At 41.9% G+C, this 25,539-nt stretch overlaps 1 protein-coding gene across 1 annotated transcript; it reads left to right on the forward strand.

The window, feature by feature from the left end:
• Positions 1 to 647: 647 nt before the first annotated feature.
• jph2 (junctophilin 2) lies at positions 648 to 23,993 on the forward strand. The gene is made up of 6 exons (XM_021616713.3): positions 648 to 1,734; positions 4,561 to 5,395; positions 15,737 to 15,855; positions 17,984 to 18,888; positions 19,886 to 19,982; positions 21,799 to 23,993. The coding sequence occupies exons 1-5, from the start codon at positions 1,356 to 1,358 to the stop codon at positions 19,964 to 19,966; spliced, it is 2,319 nt and encodes a 772-aa protein (XP_021472388.2). The 5' UTR covers positions 648 to 1,355; the 3' UTR covers positions 19,967 to 19,982; positions 21,799 to 23,993.
• Positions 23,994 to 25,539: the final 1,546 nt, after the last annotated feature.

Here is a 25,539-nt window from a genome sequence, read left to right on the forward strand (position 1 = left end):
CCAAAAAGCTCCATTGAATTCCTTGCAGTTCATGTGTTAATTCCACATACACCCCCCACCCCACCACCCCGCACCTGTGTAAAGCAATTGTTATGTTTTTTGTGTTTTTGAACCGCAAATATTGCAATGATTGACCCGTGCCAGTAGAGGGGGCGACATACATGTTTGGGCTGAGCAATCAGGATCCGAGTCACTGGACTTTAGTGCCAAAAGATATCACAGGCAAGCCTCAAGGCGGCGTAAAACTAAGTGTGCAAATCAAGTGCATAATGAACGAAGGGGTGTGAAAAATATGAAATGTTTCAATAGAAATTCGGCCACTGTAAATGCAGAAATGCAAGTTTTAAGATGCGTCAAATGAATAAGCAATAAGAGTGTGGTTGCAGCTAAGTTTTAGTACAATTTGGTTGAGTATTTACCGTTATAGCGTACTTATTTCCCATCCAAGTCGTTGTCTATTGGTCCCAGTAAAGGGAATACTTACTGTATTTTAGCAGTGCTACTATTTAGAAATTACTAAACTATTACGCGATCTTTTAAATATTTTGACATTTTACTTTCACCATACGTTGTTGGTGGTGCACAATTGGTTGAAGCGTTAAATAGAAGATTGGGGCCTATTTAAAATGCACTAGATTAGAGTATGTGACTGTAGATAGACCATATGCACGCCCAACCCCGAAGTGGCAAGTGATCTGGCATCACTCCTTGCAGCAGCGTAAGGATTGGGTTGTATTTTTGGAACAGTGTGTGTGGATCTGGTCGCCTTGTTAGGTCTGCTAAAACATTTCCAATAGCGCCAACTGTTTGGTGATAGCAGCGCCAGTGAGGGGAGGCAGGGACAGGGGCAAGGGGCTTTTCTATGGCCACCTTGGAAAGCCATGCAAGATCCCTGGCTCAACCAGAAAAAGAAGACATCCAAAAACTGTTCAACTAAATAATCGCATATTAGTAGGAAAAACAACCGTAACAAATTTTACTCAGTCAGCACAGAGCCTTTATGAAGTTCATGACTCTGAAATCGAACAGCGATCAATAGAAGAAGAGTACTGAAATAATCAAAAGGAATAAGAGATAATTAAGTAGACTAAAATGCGCGTCTGAAACAAATTGATTTGAAGTGTCTATAGAGTGCAAGGCTACATGGAAAATACCCCAAAAATATTCAAGAACAATACAAAGAACATATTCTAAGCACAGTGCCAAGGATCTCTTAAATCGTTTTTGATGACAGGTGAAGGCGGATCCATTCTGACAGAAAATATTTGATCTTTACCAACATTTTCAAAAAGTCATTGATTTGACTCCTCCTTTAAAACTACATTTTTTTTGTCTGCAGTCACAGAAGGGAAGGTATGAGTGGAGGTCGTTTTGAATTTGATGATGGTGGAGCTTATTGTGGTGGTTGGGAAGGTGGCAAAGCCCATGGGCATGGGATCTGCACCGGACCTAAAGGACAGGGCGAGTTCTCCGGCTCCTGGAATTACGGGTTTGAGGTGGTTGGAGTCTACACCTGGCCAAGCGGAAACGCCTATGAAGGCTTCTGGTCGCAAGGGAAGCGCCATGGTCTTGGAGTTGAGACTAAAGGACATTGGGTTTACAAGGGAGAATGGACTCATGGCTTCAAGGGGAGATATGGCTTGAGGCTGAGTGTTGGTAGTGGGGCGAAGTATGAAGGAACGTGGAATAACGGATTGCAAGATGGATATGGCACAGAGACCTATGCTGATGGTGGTATGTTTTTTATTCCTTTATTTATATGTTGTCCTGAATCTGGTGGAGTACTTCCTAGACACATCATGTACTTCCTAGACACAACATGGGAATGTTGCATTTGTAATATGTAATAACTGTGTAATAACAATAGGACATCTATTAGCCTCATTGACATCTGTCATACCTGACATTTAACATTTGAAGAAGGTAAAGGGTAGAGGTAGTTAATTACATAGGACAGGTATGCAGTTTTGGTTTCTGCTGATATATCCAGGTGCAGCTGAGAATATAAGAGCAGGAATATGAGTGGTTATCAACAAAGCATAGTGGGCTATACACTACACTACAATACTAATGTTCCATTTGGGTGTTTTATGAGAGAATGAGTGACTCAAGCTTGCAGCAGTGAACCAAGGAGAGGAACCCAAGTGTTGCTGCAGATGGTCCATTGGGATCTTGCCCATTCCTAAGGGCCTCTTGCCAAACGATAGTGGCAGTGGATGGCGCATTAGCAGTGTGTGTCCATACAAAGTGTGTGCTATGTTGTGGGATGTTAAGCTGTGTTTTTATGTGGAAGTTATTGTTTCAATTGCTGTCACACGAACGAACACGCATGCAAACACACACACACACAATAAGTCATGGGCCTAGTGTAAAAGTGTGGATCTAGAATCAGGTCCCCCACTGTCCATGCAATTGTATTCATTATGAGCTAAAAGGAAAAACTGCACTCCTACTCTGAGACATTGTATGGGCCCCAAAGAACCGGTGAGAGTAAATGAAAGAAACAGGAGGAGAAACACTGATTGCTCTACTGTTGAATGAACTAATAGTCAGAGGAGTTGACAAACACACATACAGTAGAGATCTCGGACCAAGCTATATTGTCCTCATACTGGCACTACACTTGAACCTGCTGAGAGATCACACCAATGATATTGGTGGCAGTGCTGTCTGTTTAAAGCCCCTGGTGTCCTCAGTAGCTGACTCATCAGTTTTGGGCCCTTTTGATTGGTTGATTGGGAGGTTCTGACACCATGTGTCAGGAAGTAATAATAGCCCAGCAGACGGCCTAGCTATAGCTACAGCCGATGGCATCCAGACACATGTCTGATTTTGCATGAGAGACCCATGATAAGTTTGAGCCACATTAATAACTTTAGTTGAACTACAGACTTTCCAACTACCCTGAACAAAAATATAAACGCAACATGCAACAATTTCAAAGATTTTACTGAGATACAGTTCATATAAGGAAATCATTCAATTGAAATACAGTGCCTTGCGAAAGTATTCGAACTTTGCGACCTTTTTCCACATTTCAGGCTTCAAACATAAAGATATAAAACTGTAAAACTCTTTTTTAACAAATCAAAAACTAAAAAATTGGGCGTGCAAAATTATTCAGCCCCCTTAAGTTAATACTTTGTAGCGCCACCTTTTGCTGCGATTACAGCTGTAAGTCGCTTGGGGTATGTCTCTATCAGTTTTGCACATCGAGAGACTGAATTTTTTTCCCATTCCTCCTTGCAAAACAGCTCGAGCTCAGTGAGGTTGGATGGAGAGCATTTGTGAACAGCAGTTTTCAGTTCTTTCCACAGATTCTCGATTGGATTCAGGTCTGGACTTTGACTTGGCCATTCTAACACCTGGATATGTTTATTTTTGAACCATTCCATTGTAGATTTTGCTTTATGTTTTGGATCATTGTCTTGTTGGAAGACAAATCTCCGTCCCAGTCTCAGGTCTTTTGCAGACTCCATCAGGTTTTCTTCCAGAATGGCCCTGTATTTGGCTCCATCCATCTTCCCATCAATTTTAACCATCTTCCCTGTCCCTGCTGAAGAAAAGCAGGCCCAAACCATGATGCTGCCACCACCATGTTTGACAGTGGGGATGGTGTGTTCAGGGTGATGAGCTGTGTTGCTTTTACGCCAAACATAACGTTTTGCATTGTTGCCAAAAAGTTCCATTTTGGTTTCATCTGACCAGAGCACCTTCTTCCACATGTTTGGTGTGTCTCCCAGGTGGCTTGTGGCAAACTTTAAACAACACTTTTTATGGATATCTTTAAGAAATGGCTTTCTTCTTGCCACTCTTCCATAAAGGCCAGATTTGTGCAATATACAACTGATTGTTGTCCTATGGACAGAGTCTCCCACCTCAGCTGTAGATCTCTGCAGTTCATCCAGAGTGATCATGGGCCTCTTGGCTGCATCTCTGATCAGTCTTCTCCTTGTATGAGCTGAAAGTTTAGAGGGACGGCCAGGTCTTGGTAGATTTGCAGTGGTCTGATACTCCTTCCATTTCAATATTATCGCTTGCACAGTGCTCCTTGGGATGTTTAAAGCTTGGGAAATCTTTTTGTATCCAAATCCGGCTTTAAACTTCTTCACAACAGTATCTCGGACCTGCCTGGTGTGTTCCTTGTTCTTCATGATGCTCTCTGCGCTTTTGACGGACCTCTGAGACTATCACAGTGCAGGTGCATTTATACGGAGACTTGATTACACACAGGTGGATTGTATTTATCATCATTAGTCATTTAGGTCAACATTGGATCATTCAGAGATCCTCACTGAACTTCTGGAGAGAGTTTGCTGCACTGGAAGTAAAGGGGCTGAATAATTTTGCACGCCCAATTTTTTAGTTTTTGATTTGTTAAAAAAGTTTGAAATATCCAATAAATGTCGTTCCACTTCATGATTGTGTCCCACTTGTTGTTGATTCTTCACCAAAAAAATATAAATCAGAGGCTGACAAAGCTTCATTTTTTATTGGCTATTTTGGCTATTTTGCCAGATATTTTAACATATCTATCAATTCCCTCTCTTGTCTTTCCAGGCACATTTCAGGGCCAATTTACTGGCGGCATGCGACACGGGTACGGAGTACGCCAGAGCGTGCCTTACGGCATGGCGGCGGTGGTTCGTTCCCCTCTCCGCACTTCCCTCACATCCCTCCGCAGTGAGCAAAGTAATGGCACCCTGCTTCAGCAGGACGTCCCCGTCATCATCGCCACCAACGCCGCCGGCCAGGAGGCCCGAGTCACCACACCCACCCAGCTGGGACCCTCCCGGGGTGGCTTTGCCCTCACGCTCCAGGTGGACCCAGACGCCGTCAAGCCCAAGAAGAAGGGCCTGTTCCGAAGGGGGTCTCTCCTGGGGAAACTGAAGAAGTCTGACTCCCGTACTTCCTTATCCAGCGTGAGGAGCAAGCTAAGCTTCCTGGGAGCGAGGAGCGAGTCAGCGTTGAGTTCAGCGGCCAGCGATGTGGCCAGCGATGCCAACTCCACCATCAGTCTGGGAGATGAGAGCCTAGCCGGGGCAGAGGATTTCCCCCCTGTGGAGGCCGACATCGATGCCACCACGACAGAGGTTTACATGGGTGAGTGGAAGAACGACAAGCGTTCAGGCTATGGAATAAGCGAACGTTCCAGTGGGCTAAAGTATGAAGGCGAATGGCTGGACAACCAGCGACACGGCTATGGATGCACTACCTTTGCGGAAGGAGGGAAGGAGGAAGGAAAGTATATGAACAACATGCTGGTGAAGGCCATGAAGAAGAGGGTTATCCAACTGAAGGGCAGCAAGATCAGGCAGAAAGTGGAGCGCAGTGTGGAGGGAGCTCAGCGGGCGGCAGCCATCGCCAAACAGAAAGCAGAGATCGCTGCCTCCAGGTATGGAAAAGACCATGCATATTCCTTACTGGGATAGACTAGGTGATCATGATCAGACACATTTTCAGTAACACTTTTTAAATCCTTCAAGTACACCACATTTCTTCTCTATAACAACTCACCCTATGCCTCTCCTCCCACTATTCCTTTTAGCAATTCCCCAAGAAATGCACCCACAAGAGCAAGGCTCTGCTTCAATGTCAATGTTCAATGTTTTAGACACTGATGCCTACCTCTGCATAACAGTACATGGACAGGAGGGCTACTGTATGGCACTGAATTGTAAAAATAGGTTGATGATGGCAAATAAAGACGCCATTGAATTAGATCAGATTCAGCAGTTGCAGGTGTTGCTCCTGTGATTTCTCTGGCTGTGGTCACAATAGGAGCCATAGAAGACAGAGAGAAAAAAGTGACTTATTCTGTGTGGAGTCATTATATACAGCTTGTAACAGACTGAAGAGAAAAGGACAATGTCTGTGTGCCACCCTGTCTCATCTAGTCTTTTTTGAAATTCTTCTGCATTCTGCATTCTTCTAGTTTTCCTGCTTCTCTTGTGTGCTATACAGAGGGCAACCGTTGTAGTAGAAGGCTGTTCCTTGACAAATTAGCACCACTGTTCGTTGACAGCACAGTGCCTCAAACAACGAAGGCCATTCTTTTCCTGCAGTGTATGGGGCAAAGTCAGCCATGTCACACAGAAATCAATGTCAAGTTCGACAGCAGAAGCAATGCCATGGTTTCAGTTTATTGTGCAGCCCCCCTGGCAAGGTAAGGGGGATGGATGTCAGGGAACCAAACATACTTTTTAGAGAAAGGCCATGTCACCATTACACCAAAGTCTGATTGATTACGTGACACCCCTCTTACCTCTGTCATTTGTGTGTGTGTTAGGCATTGTGGCAGGAAATCATTATCTGCAGTGCACTTCAATTTATATTGATACAGTACACTTTTGAGAGAGGGTGTTGGTTGAGACTCCCCTATTTGCTTAAACTGATAGGGAAGGAAATCTCTGAGGCATCTCTTTACAATTAAGTTTTGAATAAGATTTTGTTCTTTGTTTACTGTAGGCCGGCTAGACCTAATTTGTCCATACATGCTTATGCTACCGACACAGAGAAACCCAGTCGCTGACTTTCAAGATGACAGAGGTTTCTTTCGTGCCTCACCATAGAAGGCAGCAGCTTTTAGATCTACTGTAAGCCACAGCAGCACCTGAAATAAGCCCTGTGTTTACAACAGTAGGTTTACGTCCCAAATGTCACCCTATTGCCTTTATAGTGCAATACTTTTCACCAGGGCCCATAGTGCTCTGGTCAAAATTAGTGCACTACACCGGGAATAGGTTGCCATTTGAGACATATACTCAGGCTGATGAACTGCAGATCCTGTGCTGACTCTTAGACAGATGGAAATCTAAATATTTTACCACTGAGACAAGCAGTATTACAAGAATTATGGGCCAAATGTATTTTGTATTGTTTTAAGGCTCAGCTACATCATCTTCTAGACAGGCCTAGTCCCGAAGACTCCATGAATAGACATCTGAAACAACCAGAAGCCTTTTGAGGACTTACTGTGGAAACACACTTTGTGGATTAAGGACACCACAGTGGTTATAACCTATCAGGTCTCTTTACTTTTTCATCAATGGATGAGGTCAATTCTGATTGTCCCATACATCCAGCTCATTTTAGTGGTACCCAGAATCTCTAACAGCCAGTAATGCAATAGTGATGCAAAAAAAATAATATTCTACTTAATCATATTGCTACTCTGGAAACAGTCATGAGAAGATTGTCACTTGTATTCTAGAAATAGAACTGGGAAGTGATTGAATCACCCCTATATCCAGAGGAGTTTTCCATTGAAGCCTTCTGCTCTGTTGTTGTGGGGTGGAGGACAGGGCAGGGCAGCTAGCCAGGATGGTATCCTTTTGCATGACGTGAACCATGTCCCTGACAGCAGAGCAGCAGTGCTCCCTGTCCACTGCACAGGCAACAGCCAAGGTGCCAGGGCCAAACAACCATCAGCCATTAAGTCAGGGGTTTATAAATACAACCTATTTATTCAGCCTGGTCTCATAGTATAGACGTATCATAATAAATGTAAATCCGGGACAGTCAAATTACTAAGATATGTTACGTTTGGTATGGTTACATAAGACAGCAGTTTATTTAAGGCAAAAATGAGTGTGGTTGGTCGGGGTGGATGGGTGTGTGTATAATGCGAACGGCTAGCAACCCTAAGGTTGCATGTTCGAATCTCATCACAGACAACTTTAGCTCATTAGCAACTTTTGAACTACTTACTACTTCTTAGCCACTTTACAACTACTTAGCATGTTAGCTAACCCTGATCCTAACCTTAACCCTTCCCCTAACCCTAACCTTAACCCTTTAACCTAACTCCTAACATTAACCCTAACCTTAACCCTAAGCCCTAGCCTAGCTAATGTTAGCCAGCAAGCTAATGTTAGCATTAGCCACCTAGCTAATGTTAGTCACAACAAATTGGAATTCGTAACATATCATACGTTTTGCAAATTTGTAACAAATTGTAAGTTTGTAAATTCGTAACATATTGTGCGAATTGCAATTCGTAACATATTGTACAGATTTATAAGAAATTCTCTGAGACGTGGTTGGTTTATTGAGACACTCAGCCGCCCGCAGGTTAGGTTAGTTAATGCTCCCTCTCTGCCCCCATGCCTCCCTGCCATGACTTTCAGTTAATATTTTGAGTTGTCCCTGGTATTGTGTGTGCGCACGTGTGTGTGTCTGATGTGGGCTGAGTCTCTTCAGAGTATCTGAAGGAAGAAGAGGCCACGGCTGTCTGGGACTGTCTGGGTGTAAATGACGCACAGATAGAAAAAGGCCTAGTGTCAGTACTCAGTACAAACTGGAGCCCTGACTGGCTGGCTAAATAAGGGCAGGCACACACTGTTGCTGTATCACAATCACAAGGGAATGCAGGCAACAGCTGATTGCTGTTGCTCTCCCGTCTTCCTTCATCTTTCCTGCCCAGTCACAGTAAGCCACAGCCAAAGGATGTTTTCTCTACTAAATAGTCTACGCTCTGTCTGACACGCTAGACTAGTAACGTCACATCATAGTTTACTGTAGAAGTAGTACTGCTGTAAAACAGCTCATCAATGAATTAAACAACCAAGTCTTGCTTACTTGAATGACTACATACTTGCTTCTTAAGACCTAAAAATGTACTATGTTTATGGTGTTAGTATCCTCAACTAAACCTGAAGACAACATTGTGGTCTGTTGGAACAGTTTGCTAACCAGTCCCCCATGCAGTGACAAGGCTCTCAAATAGGTTTTAGAACTTACTGACTGGTATCTAGCAGACAAGAAACCAGACCTGGGTTTAAATAGTATTTGACATAATTTCAAGTACTGTAGCTGGGCTTAAATGAGCTTGCCTGGCGCAATACAAACCTCACCTATCTGACATTGCAGGCAGGCTAAAGCAATCAATAAAAGTATTTGAACAATTTCAAATAGTGTTTAATTAAACCCAGGTCTGCAAGTAACACATCATGGACACGACAGCAGTTAGTAGCCTGGCGGACAGGCAACACATCATGGATTCTGGGGCAGTCAGTAGCCTAGCAACATATCATGGATACTGGGGCAGTCAGTAGCCTAGCAACACATCATGGATACTAGGGCAGTCAGTAGCCTTGCGGGCAGGCACCACATCATGGATACTAGGGCAGTCAGTAGCCTAGCTACAAATCATGGATACTAGAGCAGTCAGTAGCCTAGCAACACATCATGGATACTAGAGCAGTCAGTAGCCTAGCAACACATCATGTATACTAGAGCAGTCAGTAGCTTAGCAACACATCATGGATACTAGGGCAGTCAGTAGCTTAGCGGACAGGCAACACATCATGGATACAAGGACAGTCAGTAGCCTAGCAACACATCATGGATTCTAGAGTAGTCAGTAGCCTAGCAACACATCATGGATTCTAGAGCAGTCAGTAGCTTAGTGGACAGGCAACACATCATGGATACTAGAGCAGTGGAGGTAAGAGTTTGGCATGTACATTCCCACTGGGCAAAAACCTGTTGAATCAACATTGTTTCTATGTCATTTAATCCAAATAATTCACCGTGATGATATTGAATCAAGTGGGAAACTGATTGTTTTTGTAAAAATTCATCAACGTAAAGGCATTTTGTATTTTTTTTTTTCACTTTTAAACTTCATCTAATGACATGGTGACATTTAATGTTGATTTCACGTTAAATTCAAGTTAGTTGACAAATTAACCAAATGTAAATCAAAACTTGAAATTGAAATGACGCTTGTGGGTTTTGTCTCAATGCAGCCAATCATATGATTAGTAAATATGAGTGTTTGGGATAACACTGTCTATTCTAACCGTTGTACTGTACATACACTTCCTCAATACCCATTTAGAGTACATTGAATGTCTATTGTCAGAATTAATGTGATGCTGAAAACTGTAAAGTAATGAGACAAACTTTTACCTGACTATATTGTCAGCAGTTTTCATGTTTACATTGTTTCAAATCAGAAGAGGTAATGAAAGTCTAATGTTGGTGTCCTTTCACCCAGAACAACAAACAGATACTGTATTGCTTGACTGCTCAGTCAAGTAGCACATCCATTCTGCTAGTAGTACTATAAAACCCTCCCACTGGCACAAGTTCAGGACCCCACTCCTCTGCAGAGCTCCAGTGACAGGCACAATGACAGAGTATCTCCTGTGACTGTCGTGTGAAGTCTGAGCTGTAGCATGACGAAAAGCAGACTGACCTAAATGTAATGTCCAGTGATAGTCATGGCTAATGAAGGCTTTTTAAGGAAAATTGCATTAGCTATTATTTTTCAAATGAATGTCAAGCTAGCTTTATGTTAATGTTTAAAAATATATACTGAACAAAAATGTAAACGCAACATGTGAAGTGTTGCTCCCATGTTTCATTAGCTGAAATAAAAGATACCTGAAATTTTCCATACACACAAAAAGTTTATTTCTCTCAAATGTTGTGCACAAATTTGTTTACATCCCTGTTAGTGATCTCCTTTCCCAAAATAATCCATCCATCTGACAGGTGTGGCATACAAAGAAGCTGATGTGCAGTTTTGCCACAGATGTCACAGATGTATCACAATGCCACAGATGTATCAAGTTTTGAGGGAGTGTGCAATTGGCATGCTGACTGCAGGAATGTCCAACAGAGCTTTTGCCAGGGAATTGAATGTTAATTTCTTTACCATAAGCAGCCCCCAACGTCGTTTCAGAGAATTTGGCAGTATATCCCAACAGGCCTCACAACCACAGTCCACGCCAGCCCAGGACCTCCACATCCGGCTTCTTCACCTGCAGATCGTCTGAGGATGGGGGGGGGGGGGGGGGGTGCTGAGGAATATTTCTGTCTATGACAAGTTTGTGACGACCAACTGAGTGTCTTGCGTTCACTGGCTTCTTGCCCTCAGAATAGTGCATAGGTATTTAGGTTGCAGCTTCACATAGACTTTGTTCAAGAAACTTTTTGAAGTGAACCAATGAGTAGAGCTGCCTTGGTTCAGGAGCAGTGAGCACTGATGATTCTGTAGCCTGGGCCCAGATCTGTTTGTGCTGTCTTGCCCACTCCTATGGTCATTGTCATGCAATAGGAGTTGGCTGTACAGCACAAACAGATCTGTGACCAGGCTACGTAAAACCACCAGTGTAGGCTGGTCCCAAATCTGTTTGTGCTGTCTTTCTTGACAATTCCTATGGTTATTACCGAACCATAGGAGTTGGCTAAATAGCACAAACAGATCTGGAACAAGGCTACCATCAGTAGTTCAGAAGCAATATACTAGCATTGGTGGCCCTCTCCTCGTCGGTTAACTTCACACAAACAGATCTGGGATCAGGGCCTACACTGATGGTTTACTTTACAAGCAATCTAAGAGGACTGTGAGGAGTACTGCAGGTAGTCAAGAAGCACCATCTGTCATGACACTCCTCCCACGTAAAGGCATAGCACTGCCTGGCAACCCAACAGAACGGCCATTTTAGAACCTCTAAACACTACACACCAGATCATGTTTGTTATGTATTCCTTGGAGGAGCCCGTCGTATCTGTCAACTGTTTACATTTTAGGTATATACTGTATGTTCATTGAAGTCCCACTACACTCACTATACTGTTATAACACTATACTGCTATAACTGCCATTCTAGTCTAGAATAATTGAATTTGTTTAAGTAATCATTTTGAGTTTTAGTGTTCAAGAGTTTGTTTTATATTAAGATATCCTAGTTCATAAACTTGTAAACGGCAGATGGGCTTGTCAGCTGTTCAATCGAACAGACTCTCTGTCTCTCTGTTTGCCATTTTATCAAGACCTCAGTGTGTCTGAGACTACTGTATAAGAAACAGTGAAGAAGCCCTTAAAAGAGGGATTGTTGACTTAAGAGCAGACAGTTGTTGATCTACTGTACTATATGAAGACAGGGATTCTCAGCCTCAACCTAATTATTATGTTGGGGAAGTGCTTCCCGCATAATTAGAAATTAGAATACCAGAATTTTTGGACCATTCTGGAACTTTGAGGGTTTATGACATTGTCCCTCTAGTAATTTAATATGATCTCTCAACCTGGTCTCATAGACTAGATGTAACATAGTAAAGTCAATCCAGGACACTCAAATTTGTATGTTGTGTTTGGTATGGTTAAGGGTAGTTGGTCGGCGTGGATGGGTGAGGGTATAGCGCAAATGTCTAGCAACCCAAAGGTTGCGTGTTCGAATCTCATCACGGACAACTTTAGCATTTTAGCTACTTTGCAACTACTTACTACATTTTAGCTACTTTGCAACTACTTAGCATGTTAGCTAACCCTTCCCCTTTAACCTAACCCGAATATTAACTGTAACCTTCACTACAACTTTAACCCCTGACCCTAACTCCTAGCCTAGCTAATGTTAGCCACCTAGCTAACGTAAGCCATCTAGCCACCTAGCTAACATCAGCCACAAGAAATTGGAATTCGTAAAATATCATACGTTTTGCAAAACAGTAACATATTGTACTAATTGCAATTCATAACATACAGTATCATACAAATTGTAATTTGTATTAAACATTTCAAATGAAATGGATGATGGACAGCCACAAATACCAAATGGAAAGTGAAATATCAGACTAATTGTAGTGTCCTGGATTTACATTTACTATGTTACATCTACCCCTGAGTCCAGGTTGGATCTCGATGGTGCTGCCTACCCCTCAAAGTCTTCAAGTGGATGGATCTATTTAAAGCCCCAGTGTAACGTTACAGTATGTCAAGTATTCACGGAGTCATCACAATCAGTAAGACTCAGCCCCAGCCTGGGCCTGGGGTAGATATCAGTAGCATTGAAGCCCGAACACACTCACTCCTTCACTAGGGTTTATAATAACACACTCACTCCTTTACAAGGGTTTATAATAACACACTCACTCCTTCACTAGGGTTTATAATAACACACTCACTCCTTCACTAGTGTTTATAATAACACACTCACTCCTTCACTAGGGTTTATAATAACACACTCACTCCTTCACTATAATAACACACTCACTCCTTCACTAGGGTTTATAATAACATACTCACTCCTTCACTATAATAACACACTCACTCCTTCACTAGGGTTTATAATAACACACTCACTCCTACACTAGGGTTTATAATAACACACTCACTCCTACACTAGGGTTTATAATAACACACTCACTCCTTCACTAGGGTTTATAATAACATACTCACTCCTACACTATGATTTATAATAACCCTGTGAGGTAACCAGAGAAAAAATAGAAGAGAAATTGTTGGGCGGGAGGAGGAGTCTCTGTAGATTATACAATACAGTATACATCTTGAAGTGCTGTCAAGGTCCAACATTTGATATACATTTATTTAATGCAATATGATGTAGCCATTATGCCACAGACACATTGTGCAGACACAATATACTGTATATGCATTTTATTTATTTTTCAAGTAGTACACAGCAAATAGGTCAACTTTTTTAATGGAGTCCCAGCAGACTGGGAATGTTAATTTATTGTATTTGCCTCTTATACAGTATTCGAATTAAGAAATAACTTAATTCATAAATTCACATGATAAACTAATACTTCTGTGAATATAACATACAGGATAACGCCCCCTGGCAGTATCTCGTTGTCTGGGTTGAGGTGTTAAAGAGTCATTTATTTCTGTTCCAGTTCTCCAACGGCAGAATAGGACACCCTCTCCAGCTAATACTAATAATAAACCTTGCAACCAACTCAACTCCACACAACAGTCCTATCAAATATTTTTTTAAAGATGAAATATTGTAAAGAATAATCTCTGTAGTATTTTGGTCCATCTGAGTCTGGTTTTGGATTGTTACAGTAACGTTTGTTTCTTACAGCACAACCCCTGAGTTTTTAGTTCGTACCAGTATAAATCTCTTGGACTAAAGGGCTAGCTGGCTATAAGGCATGGGAACAGACTCTTAAGTGTTGGGGATGTTCTCTTTGCTTTTTATAGTCCAGCCAAAGTATCTTTCCAAATAAATAGTAGGGAAATTATGTCTATGGGGTGCTTGGGTTTGCAGTGGCAACAGTGATCACCTAAAACCTAGTGAAAGGGTAGCAGAATATCCCAATTATTTTCACAGACAATTGTCATGATCAATGATCAGAATCTGATTAACAATATTTCAGCTTTTAGGTCAGATCTGTTTATTTGAACATTTTAATATTTGATCACGTAAGTAGCTACAGATTTAGCCATTGTAAAGTTTAACAGACAGTGTTCACTAAACATGCACTTTTGTGGTCCTTTGCTCCGCTAGGAGCTATAACCTCTTGAGACCCAGCAATACATTTTTGTCCTGTCTAGGGGACATTCGTTTTTGGTCCGTAAGTCTAAAGCCACACATGCCACTGTGTACCTTTTGAGAGGATATTCTGGGCTTTTCAAAGATATTTCACGTGTGGGGGTGTCACTGTGTGTAATTATCAATTTTGTGAGTAAAATTGTTTCTAATGGGTAAATATCTCAGGAATAGTTTGGTGAGTTTTCAGAGTAGTGTAATATTTTCACATTAAATAAGAGCTTAATAAAAGCTTGTTAATACGTGTCCTCTGTAGTGGAAATCAGGATGCTCTAACGATACTTTATACCCACTACCCCATTTACTGTGAGACTAAATGTTTCATAATTACCATCAACTGAGACCTAATGGCCAATACACATACGTTAAAAGTCAATACAAATATTTGTTCAGTGTATTTTTCTTTGTAACATGTTTTTTTCAACCCAAACATTTATGTGATGTAAAAAAAAAATTATATAAACAGTGCATTCGGAAGGTATTCAGACCCCACATTTTGTTACGTTACAGCCTTATTCTAAAATTGATTTTTTTTTTTTATCTCATCAATCTACACACAATACCCCAGAATTACAAAGAAAAAAATGTTTTTGAGAAATTGTGAAAATGTATTACAAATAAAAAAGTAGAAATATCACATTTACAGAAGTATTCAGAACCTTAACTCAGTACTATGTTGAAGTACCTTTGGCAGTGATTACAGGCTCGAGTTTTCTTGGGTATGACGCCACAAGCTTGGCACACCTGTATTTGGGGGAGTTTTCCCCATTCTTCTTTGCAGATACTCTCAAGCTCTGTCAGGTTGGATGGGGAGCATCGTTGCACAGCTATTTTCAGGTCTCTCCAGAGATATTGATTGGGTTCAAGTCTGGGCTCTGGCTGGGCCAGTCAAGGACATTCAGAGACACTCCTGCATTGTCTTGGCTGTGTGCTTTTGGGTCGTTGTCCTGTTGGAAGGTTAACCTTCACCCCAGTCTGAGGTCCTGAGCGCTCTGGAGCAGGTTTTCATCAAGGATCTCTGTACTTTGCTCCATTCATCTTTGCCTCGATCATAACTAGTCTCCCAATCTCTGCTGCTGAAAAACATTCCCACAGCATGATGCTGCCATGCTTCACCGTAGGGATGGCTGGTGTAGGCCGTCATTGTAAATACTAATTTGTTCTTAATTGACTTGCCTAGTTAAATAAAGCTTAAATTTAAAAAATACAACAATTGTGTGTAGTGTGATGAGGGAAACATGTATTTAATCCATTTTAGAATAAGTCTATAGTGTAACAAAATGTGGAAAAAGTCAAGGGGTCTGAATACTTTCCGAATGCACTGTATATAGTATATCAGGAGAATAAGGAATAAGTCAAGTAAGTCATTGTTAGGTTGGGTTTGTGGATATTGAGTAAATTAGGCGTTGTCTGTTTCCCTGCAGGACGACCCATGCTAAGGCCAAGTCAGATGCTGCCGATCAGGCTTCCCAGGCCTCCAACCAGGAGTCCAGCGTCGCCAGGGTGGTGGCCAGGGAACTGTCCCCTTCCTTCTATCAGCCAGGTATGTGAAGTGGACTTCTCAACTGTATGATCCAGGGCATGATACGGACAAGAGATACAGTACCCAAGAACCTGGATATCCAGGCTTTCTCACATACCTTCCAATAGCCAAGTGCTGTACAAGACCTGGAAGAACAGTAATGCAATACTTTCAAGAACAGTATTTAAAAGTGAATTGAACGATATTACAAGATTTTAAAAGCAAAGTAAAGTCCTGTTCAAGGTATCTAGCATCTTGCTGTACAGACCGATAGAAAGATCTGTCTTGCTGCTGTTTCTATTCTTTGCTTGGCTGAGGTAGGCTCTCCGCAAGGGTAGTCACCTTTGAAGGTCTAAAAAAAGAAGTGTCTTACTTGGGTAGAGGGATCATATCAGTTTCCTTACAGGTCTGTCAGTGGCTCAGGGCCACACAGTGTGCCCCTGCATTTCTTTCTCCTCTCAGTCACTCACTACCCACCCAGGACACCGTGGAGTGCTTTGCAGATCTAAAAAGACACTGATAACAAGTTGTCACTGACTGTTGAGTGCCTGCCTGAAATGTCTGTGTCTTATGGTACAAATGGGCATAGCCCACTGTGAATTCCACCATCAACTATTACTAACACACAGCTGACAGGGAGAAACATTGCTAGAGGATAAAATATTTCCCAGATTCTACCTGCAAGAATTGTCTTGGATCTTCTTGAATGAAAAATTGGGATCCAAACAACAGTATGTGATCGATCTTTTCTCACTCCATCTATTAGTCTTTTTGTCTGGGTCCGTGTTTGCTTGTCTGCCCTTTAGGTCAGATAGTAAGTGTTTACATCAGAGCCTGTAAATAGAAGGCTCTGACAAGTCAGTATTTAAAATCCTACCATGCAGAATTATGTTATAGGTTGTACATCAAGAACCAGCTCGCAGTTCATATTTCATTAGGCCTATATTACAGACTCAACTTGTTTGGATTGGCATATTGCAATTCAGCTGTTAAGATTAAAGGTCCACTCTGTGATATTTACAGCCTAAAGTACCATGTTTTTTTTATTAGACTGTGAAAATGAGAACTATGAATAATCAATCTTAATGGGATCTTTAATGGGATCAGCAGTTGCTCTGTTTTCTCAGTTCAGCTGTAGTCCCCCCACATGAGGTTTTCTAGCAAGACGTTCCTGGTGTGACTGGAACAAGCAGACAGAGTGGCTCCAAATACAAATAGAGACCTTGGTGATACCCCTCAAATAGAGACCTTGTGATACCCCTCAAATAGAGACCTTGGTGATACCCCTCAAATAGATACCCCTCAAATAGAGACCTCGGTGATACCCCTCAAATCGAGACCTTGGTGATACCCCTCAAATAGATACCCCTCAAATAGAGACCTCGGTGATACCCCTCAATTAGAGACCTTGGTGATACCCCGGAATATCCATCCTTCACTGTCTCCACTTCTTAGCTAAACAAATGAGTCTGATCTTTATCTAGTCTGATCTAGTCTTACATATTGGCCAAACCGGCACAGCGCGTGCGCCATCATGCGCATGTTGATTTTGTCTGTCCCCACCAGACGCTTTCATGGCACGAAGGTTAAAATACCAAAACAACTGTGAACCAACTATATTAATTTGGGGACAGGTCGGAACACACATGAAACATTCATGGATGTTTAGCTAGCTTGCTATTGCTAGCTAATTTGTCCTGTGAGATTTGGTTTGTTATTTTACCTGAAATGTATATGGTCCTTTCTGTCTGGGTCTTTGGAAAATTTTGACCCATTTTGAGTCCTACAAAATCTTGTGTTCTCTACTCTGACAATCCACAGATAAAATAGGAAACTTTGTTTGTTTTTCCTTAATGAATCTCTCCTCGTTTATCTTTCAATCACCAACGTGGGTTAGTATGCTCGTGAAAACCAATAAGTAGATGGAAGAGGCAGGACTTGCAGCTCATCAAGGGTCTCAAATAGAACCAAGTTCTATTTTTGCTCCTGGCTACGCAAACGCCCGTGAGCAGTTTTGATAATTTGATTAAATAACATGTATGTGTACATTTATTTTGCAACGCTCGCATGGCCAGTCTAGTCAGGGTGTTACCTTTTTGTTGAGATTAGAATCTCATCAAACATAACATTTATTCATGTTGTTCCACAGGCCCAGAGTACATGAAAAAGAGAGCATTACAGGAGATCTCAGAGGCCAATGAGCACACAGACCCTATAATGCATGAGCAACTGTTAGCAGAGCAGCCACTGACACCTGCTGAAAGCCCAATGCTGCACGACAGGCCTGGCTCCACTCCAGCCTGCACACCCTCCCCCAGCCCAGCCATCACCCCTCCAGCATCCAGGCACTCCAAACAGGGCAGCATCAGCAAAGAGGACTCCCATCTACTCGGCCCTGCTGGCTGGAACGGGGACAGAGGTGGTGGAAGTCGGGGGAGCAGCCGTCCCAACAGCAGAACCAACAGCCGACCCACCACCCCCTCGTCCAATGTGGCCACCACCACTGCTCCCCCTGAAGATTGCCCCACTTCTGCCCCCATCCTTAGCAGCCGGGGGAACTCCCGCGCCTCCAGCCGCCTGAGCAACAAGATAGAGCAGGGCTCTGACCTGGAGATCAAGCCCCTGGAGAAGACGGCCTCTGAGGCTAAATTGTCCAACGCTACTCCCTTGGTAAGGACCAGTGTCACCTACTCAGAAGAAGAAGTCCCACCCCCTCATCCCGCCTCCAAAGAGTCTTCCAAAGCTGCCGTCACCCCCGAGCTGAATGAGGCAGAGCCCACACAAAGAACAGAGTCGGTCAATGAACGACCAGTATCCGCTGTATCTGAGAGCAAACCAGGGTCCAGCGCTCAGTCTGTTAATAAAGTGTCACCCAAGCCATCGCTGTCACCCAAGCCATCGCCAAAACGAGAGGCCAGTCCGGCTTCAAAACCTGCCACACCTGCACCCAAACAAGCACCTAAGGTTGAACCCAAAGCGGAGGCCAAGCTGATGAAGAACATGGTAAAGAGCCCAGGTACAAGTGAAGTTACAGAGCTAGATGAATTTGAGCAGGTAAGGCAATTCAAGCAATTAATATCTCATGTAATGAACAGTGTTGAGAACAAATTCAGTCAAATGAAGACTCTTCTTACATATTCTGTAGTACATTCTCCCATGACCTGAGTTCTAAAAGTAGACTCATAGCATACAGTAGGTCCTCTCTCTCCTCTAAGTGCAAATTTGTAACATGATGTTACTCTGGAGACTGTTTACTGCCATTGGTGCTGGTCCTTTAAACCAGACTAATCAGACTCCCTATCTCAGTAACCTCCCCTCTTCCTCTACTCTGTTATGTTAATAATAACCCCTCTAGTTATGTTTGTACATATTCTCAACGGCATTTACGTTTTGACTAACACAATCAATACAATTCTCCCATTACTGGTTGGGAGCGTACAAGTGAAATTATGAACAGATTACATGACAAACATTTTTCTCCAGCAACCAACAGCTACCATCAGTAGTTCTAAGTAGCTAAGAAAATTCCTATTTTGTCATCCAGATGACCAATTCCCATCGATGAAAATATGTCAATAAACATAGGTGACTGTTACATGGGTGTTTACAGAAGCAACAGTTGTTTGTTCAGAATTATTATTTAGATTTTAGATGCCGTGCAGACTAGGGGTTTGACTGGTACGTGAGCCCTAAGAAGTCTGCCCTATAAGGCATGTATTCTAGGGGAGGTTTTCCAATAGCCCAGGCTAAATGTTGTTACTAGAGTCATTACAGAATTGCTACACAGGAATAGATGCAGCTTCATTGTAAAATGTTACCATAAGGCTCATTGAGATTTTATGTTCATCCCATTCATATTTCTGATGTTTTATAGATCTATAGGAGGTTTAAAATACCTTACCGGTATATTCATTGTTCTAACAACATCTCCTGCTATCTTGACTGCTACTATCTTGAACAGGTCTGTCTTGCAGAATTTATCACAACATGATAAACCTGTATAAATAAAGGTTGAATAAAAGATTAAATAAATCTACTCTCTCTCTTTCAGGGTCCGAACACCATCGTGATAACCATGGTGATTCTGCTCAACATTGGCCTGGCCATTCTCTTCGTACACATCCTGTCATGAAACTCTGTCGACCCAGGTAACTAACACAGCTCTCTGACTGTCCTGCCAGTTACAGATACAGTGGGGGGAAAAGTATTTAGTGAGCCACCAATTGTGCAAGTTCTCCCACTTAAAAAGATGAGAGAGGCCTGTAATTTTCATCATAGGTACACTTCAACTATGACAGACAAAATGAGGGGGAAAAATCCAGAAAATCACATTGTAGGATTTTTAATGAATTTCTTTGCAAATTATGGTGGAAAATAAGTATTTGGTCACCTACAAACAAGCAAGATTTCTGGCTCTCATAGACCTGTAACTTCTTCTTTAAGAGGCTCCTCTGTCCTCCACTCGTTACCTGTATTAATGGCACCTATTTGAACTTGTTATCAGTATAAAAGACACCTGTCCACAACCTCAAATAGTCACACTCCAAACTCCACTATGGCCAAAACCAAAGAACTGTCAAAGGACACTAGAAACAAAATTGTAGACCTGCACCAGAATGGCAAGACTGCATCTGCAATAGGTAAGCAGCTTGGTTTGAAGAATTCAACTGTGGGAGCAATTATTAGGAAATGGAAGACATACAAGACCACTGATAATCTCCCTCGATCTGGGGCTCCACGCAAGATCTCACCCCGTGGGGTCAAAATGATCACAAGAACGGGTGAGCAAAAATCCCAGAACCACACGGGGGGACCTAGTGAATGACCTGCAGAGAGCTGGGACCAAAGTAACAAAGCCTACCATCAGTAACACACTACGCCGCCAGGGACTCAAATCCTGCAGTGCCAAACGTGTCCCCCTGCTTAAGCCAGTACATGTCCAGGCCCGTCTGAAGTTTGCTAGAGAGCATTTGAATGATCCAGAAGAAGATTGGGAGAATGTCATATGGTCAGATGAAACCAAAATAGAACTTTTTGGTAAAAACTCAACTCGTCGTGTTTGGAGGACAAAGAATGCTGAGTTGCATCCAAAGAACACCATACCTACTGTGAAGCATGGGGGTGGAAACATCATGCTTTGGGGCTGTTTTTCTGCAAAGGGACCAGGACGACTGATCCATGTAAAGGAAAGAATGAATGGGGCCATGTATCGTGAGATTTTGAGTGAAAACCTCCTTCTATCAGCAAGGGCATTGAAGATGAAACATGGCTGGGTCTTTCAGCATGACAATGATCCCAAACACACTGCCGGGGCAACGAAGGAGTGGCTTCGTAAGAAGCATTTCAAGGTCCTGGAGTGGCCTAGCCAGTCTACAGATCTCAACCCCATAGAAAATCTTTGGATTTTCTCTAGAGGAGATCTGCATGGAGGAATGGGCCAAAATACCAGCAACAGTGTGTGAAAACCTTGTGAAGACTAACAGAAAACGTTTGACCTCTGTCATTGCTAACAAAGGGTATATAACAAAGTATTGAGAGAAACTTTTGTTATTGACCAAATACTTATTTTCCACCATAATTTGCAAATAAATTCATTAAAAATCCTACAATGTGATTTTCAGGATTTTTTTTCTCATTTTGTCTGTCATAGTTGAAGTGTACCTATGATGAAAATTACAGGCCTCTCTCATCTTTTTAAGTGGGAGAACTTGCACAATCGGTGGCTGACTAAATACTTTTTTGCCCCACTATATACTGAAAGACCCCATGTTGCTTTTGTTTCAAGCAGTCGAAACACAATGGCGCTCAACTTCTTACCCTTGCAACATGTAAGGAAATGTCTGTTTGATCTGATTACACCAAAAGTTACTGTTTTGACTCTGAGGTACTTCAAGGTGATAATTATGATGAGACATTTTAACTTGTCTTCATATTTGTTTTGTCTGCTTGAACTTTTTCCCACAGGTCACCAGCTTGCATTGGTGTTGAGATAAGATTGCCCACATTTTTAAGCAAGGATCATCCAGAACAAAGAGACTACCAAGAAATTCAAGCCTTATATGGAAGGAAACTGACAACAGCTTCTCCACACACAGCCTCTTGTGACTGTGTTGAGGCTCTTTAAGACCAAACTGATTTTCAGAGTCTTGGAATATCTGGAGCCGAATTGAAGGACTTATGAATCCTTATGAATCAAGACTGAAGGACATCAATGAATCTGAATGTCAGGAAGAGGGTCTGAATGGACACGGTGCTTGTAGAGGGATCCACTGGTGAGTTTCAGTATCTACACTGGAGATGTTGTTGCATGTTATACACAAGTTAAGTCTACGCTCAACGGCTTAACACCGACAGATTGGAGTGGTTGTTGACTGGACAGGTGAGGTTGTGTTCACACAGTTAGCCCAATTCTGATATTTTTTCCTCTAACTGGTCTTTTGACCAATCAAATCAGATCTTTTCACATTAGATTTTTTTTTTAGAGATGATCTGATTGGTCAAAAGACCAATTAGTGGAAAAAAAAATATCAGATTTGGGCTGTCTGTCTAAACGTAGCCTAAGTGTCATTAAATAATTAGTTATGTAATTAGATATTCATTTAACTGATAGCTTGCCTATAGAAATGTAGTCTCTTGGAAAATCTCAAATAAACTGAATATCCATCACTAATTTGTTCCTTGAAATTTAGTTTGATAGATCAGGTTTTCCCAAACACTGTCCTCTGGATCCCAAGGGGTGCATGTTTTGGTTTTTGTCCTAGCACTACACAGCTGTTTCAAATAATCAACTAATCCTCATTTGAATCAGCTGTATAGTGTTAGGGCATAAAACCAAAACTTGCAATACTCAGTGTTGCAATTGATATATTATGCCACCATTAGATTATCTGTTTTCTTTTTTTGGCATATTCTCAGCTTTCTTCAGTAGACATCAGTAAAGAGATCTCACATTCTCTTTGACATCACAGGGCTCTTGTAAGACATGAACTACAGAATATAGATTCGACAATGTCTGAGAATCAGTGATTCTTTTAACCACAATGGCAACACAACCCACCACAGCAGTGCAATCAGTCATGTACGGTTTTGTTTTCACATCAAATATTCGCTTTCCAAGGCAAATGTTTGAGTGAGTCACACTGGACTTTGTGTTTAAAACAATATCTGTAACGGGAGTGGTACTGCACTAATAAAAGGCGTTGTATAATTCAGTAAGAGGTTTTCAAATGACACAGAATAGAGGATACATTTTAGGACTTTAACCAGTGTGTGTGGTATTGAATTTCTGGTGTAATGTCTACTGTATGTAAACTGTCTTATGTTTGTCTGATCAAAAGTAAGGTAAAGCACTCTATTTTAGGGTTTGACTTCAATAAAAGCATGACTCAATGGAGTCACAGTGACAAACGTGGGTGGGTGGGGGGTCAATTCTGTCAAAACAATTGGGGAACACTTTGTAAAGATTTTGAGAGGGTAATTATTTGAACAAATGGGTTTGCTTTGTTAGAATGTAATTGTGAGCAGTTGTTTAGGGATTTTGTTGGTCTGTATGTTTGAGTAGGTCACACTATTTAAAATGCATTTCATTCAGAACAAACAGCTTGCGCTTCAAAATCAATTAAGCAGATTTTCCTCCCAACTTTTGTAAGCATCTGGGCACTGTTTGTTTGTGTGTGTGTTTTTGTACCTTTTTTGAAGTACACATATTTTAATCTACGAAAGTATTGTGTTGTTGCATTTTTGAGTAATATCCAATCCCACATATATATTTTTGTTGTTGTTGTAGAGTCAATGAGATTATACCTCATGTTTGGGGGAGAGAGGAAAATGCAGCGTATTTTAATTGAGAGCACTCTGAGATTGTGCATTGTGTCTAAATCATTAGAGATTGTGTCTAAATCATTATTCCTAGCTTTAGTTTCCCTATTGTCCCAAAAGGTTGTCTTCGCCTCAAAAGATGATTGATAAATAAGTTGGAAAAGATATTTGAGATAAGGTACTCTTGCCAGTTTCCTGGTAATGTAAAAGAGGACTCAGATCTATTTCCTTACTGTTTCAACTCCCCGCTATGGACAATGAACTTATATCATGGTCATAACTACATAAGACTCCCTACCAGTTTCCTTACTCTCCATGAAATTATTTTGTAAAACATCAAATGTTTCTGTAACATATTTTCATTACAATAATACACTAAAGAGGCCCACAATCAGAAGTGACTTTAGTTTGACCCAGCAGCCAACATGTATTTATTTTAAAAGCTCTTAGATGTAATGTCCCCTGTTTAGGGGACCTGCGTTGTTCTGGTACCGGTTTCGACCGCCATTTTCAATTATAAATCAATCTGTGGACACCATAGATTGAAATGGCTTGCATTGAGTGATAGCCCTGGTTCCCACGGACATTATATTTTCTGAGTGTGTGTGACGAAGGATGTGAAATCTGAAACCACTTGAATCTGGGATGCCCCTCCTTCCATTTAATGTGCTCTCCCGAACTGTCCATCAAATCCTAGCTGAACATTATGTCAAAACAACTGACAAAGCACATGCCTGCAATCCTTACATCATAGCCCACCAGGAGAGTGGTTTCATCACTGTAGCATATTCAGAGATCGATTTATAGCCATTCATCTAAAATCATTCATGTATTTTAAAGAAAAAAACACTTTCTCTTTGTCATAGACAAATACTAATATGAGAAGAAATATGAACAAGTTCAGGAAGCAAAGCTAGAGCTCTGTGAGACGTTCACTGTGATGAGGGCAGATGTTTTGATCAAGAGAGACCTATAGAAAGTTGCACATTCTCTCTAACACTAAAAATACAAATACAGTACACTAGATTACCAAAAACATGTGGAGACCTGCTCGTCGAACATCTATTTCCAAAATCATGGTAATTTGTATGGAGTTGGTCCCCCCTTTGCTGCTATGACAGCCCCCACTCTTCTGGGAAGGAATTCCACTAGATGTTGGAACATTTCTGTTGGGACTTGCTTCCATTCAGCCACAAAAGCATTAGTGAGGTCAGGCACTGACGTTGGGCGATTAGGCCTGGCTCGGAGTTGGCGTTACAATTCCTCCCGAAGGTGTTCAATGGGTTTGAGGTCAGGCCTCTGTGCAGGCCAGTCAAGTTCTTCCACACCGATCTTGACAAAACATTTCAGTATGGAACTCACTTTGCGCACTGGGGCATTGCCATGCTGAGACATGAAAGCGCCTTCCCCAACGTTGGAAGCACAGAATCATCTAGAGTGTCATTGTATGCTGTAGAGTTAAGATTTTCCTTCACTGGAACTAAGGGGCCTAGACCGAACCATGAAAAACAGCCCCATACCATTATTCCTACTCCACCAAACTTTACAGTTGGTACTATGCATTGAGGAAGGTAGCGTTCTCCTGGCTTCCACCAAACCCAGATTCGCTCGCTGGACTGCCAGATGGTGAAGCGTAATTCATCACTCCAGAGAATACGTTTCAACTGCTCCAGAGTCCAATGGAGGTGAGCTTTACACCACACCAGTCAATGCTTGGCATTGCACATGGTGATTTAGGCTTGTGTGCAGCTGCTTGGCCATGGAAACCCATTTCATGAAGCTCCTGACGAACAGTTCTTGTGCTGATGTTGCTTCCAGAGGCAGTTTGGAAGAGGCACTCGGTACCGAGTGTTGCAACCGAGGACAGACAATTTTTACACTCTTCAG

This window comes from Oncorhynchus mykiss, chromosome 9, assembly GCF_057628025.1.
Source record: "Oncorhynchus mykiss isolate SJ-2025 chromosome 9, ASM5762802v1, whole genome shotgun sequence".
Classification (NCBI taxonomy): domain Eukaryota; kingdom Metazoa; phylum Chordata; class Actinopteri; order Salmoniformes; family Salmonidae; genus Oncorhynchus; species Oncorhynchus mykiss.

Excerpts from the sequence above, each read along its gene's own strand:
- jph2 (XM_021616713.3), top strand. The coding sequence starts at position 1,356 with ATGAGTGGAGGTCGTTTTGAATTTGATGATGGTGGAGCTTATTGTGGT. Across the intron at positions 1,735-4,560 it reads AGAGACCTATGCTGATGGTG|GCACATTTCAGGGCCAATTT; the intron begins GTATGTTTTTTA and ends TTGTCTTTCCAG. Across the intron at positions 18,889-19,885 it reads AGCTAGATGAATTTGAGCAG|GGTCCGAACACCATCGTGAT; the intron begins GTAAGGCAATTC and ends TCTCTCTTTCAG.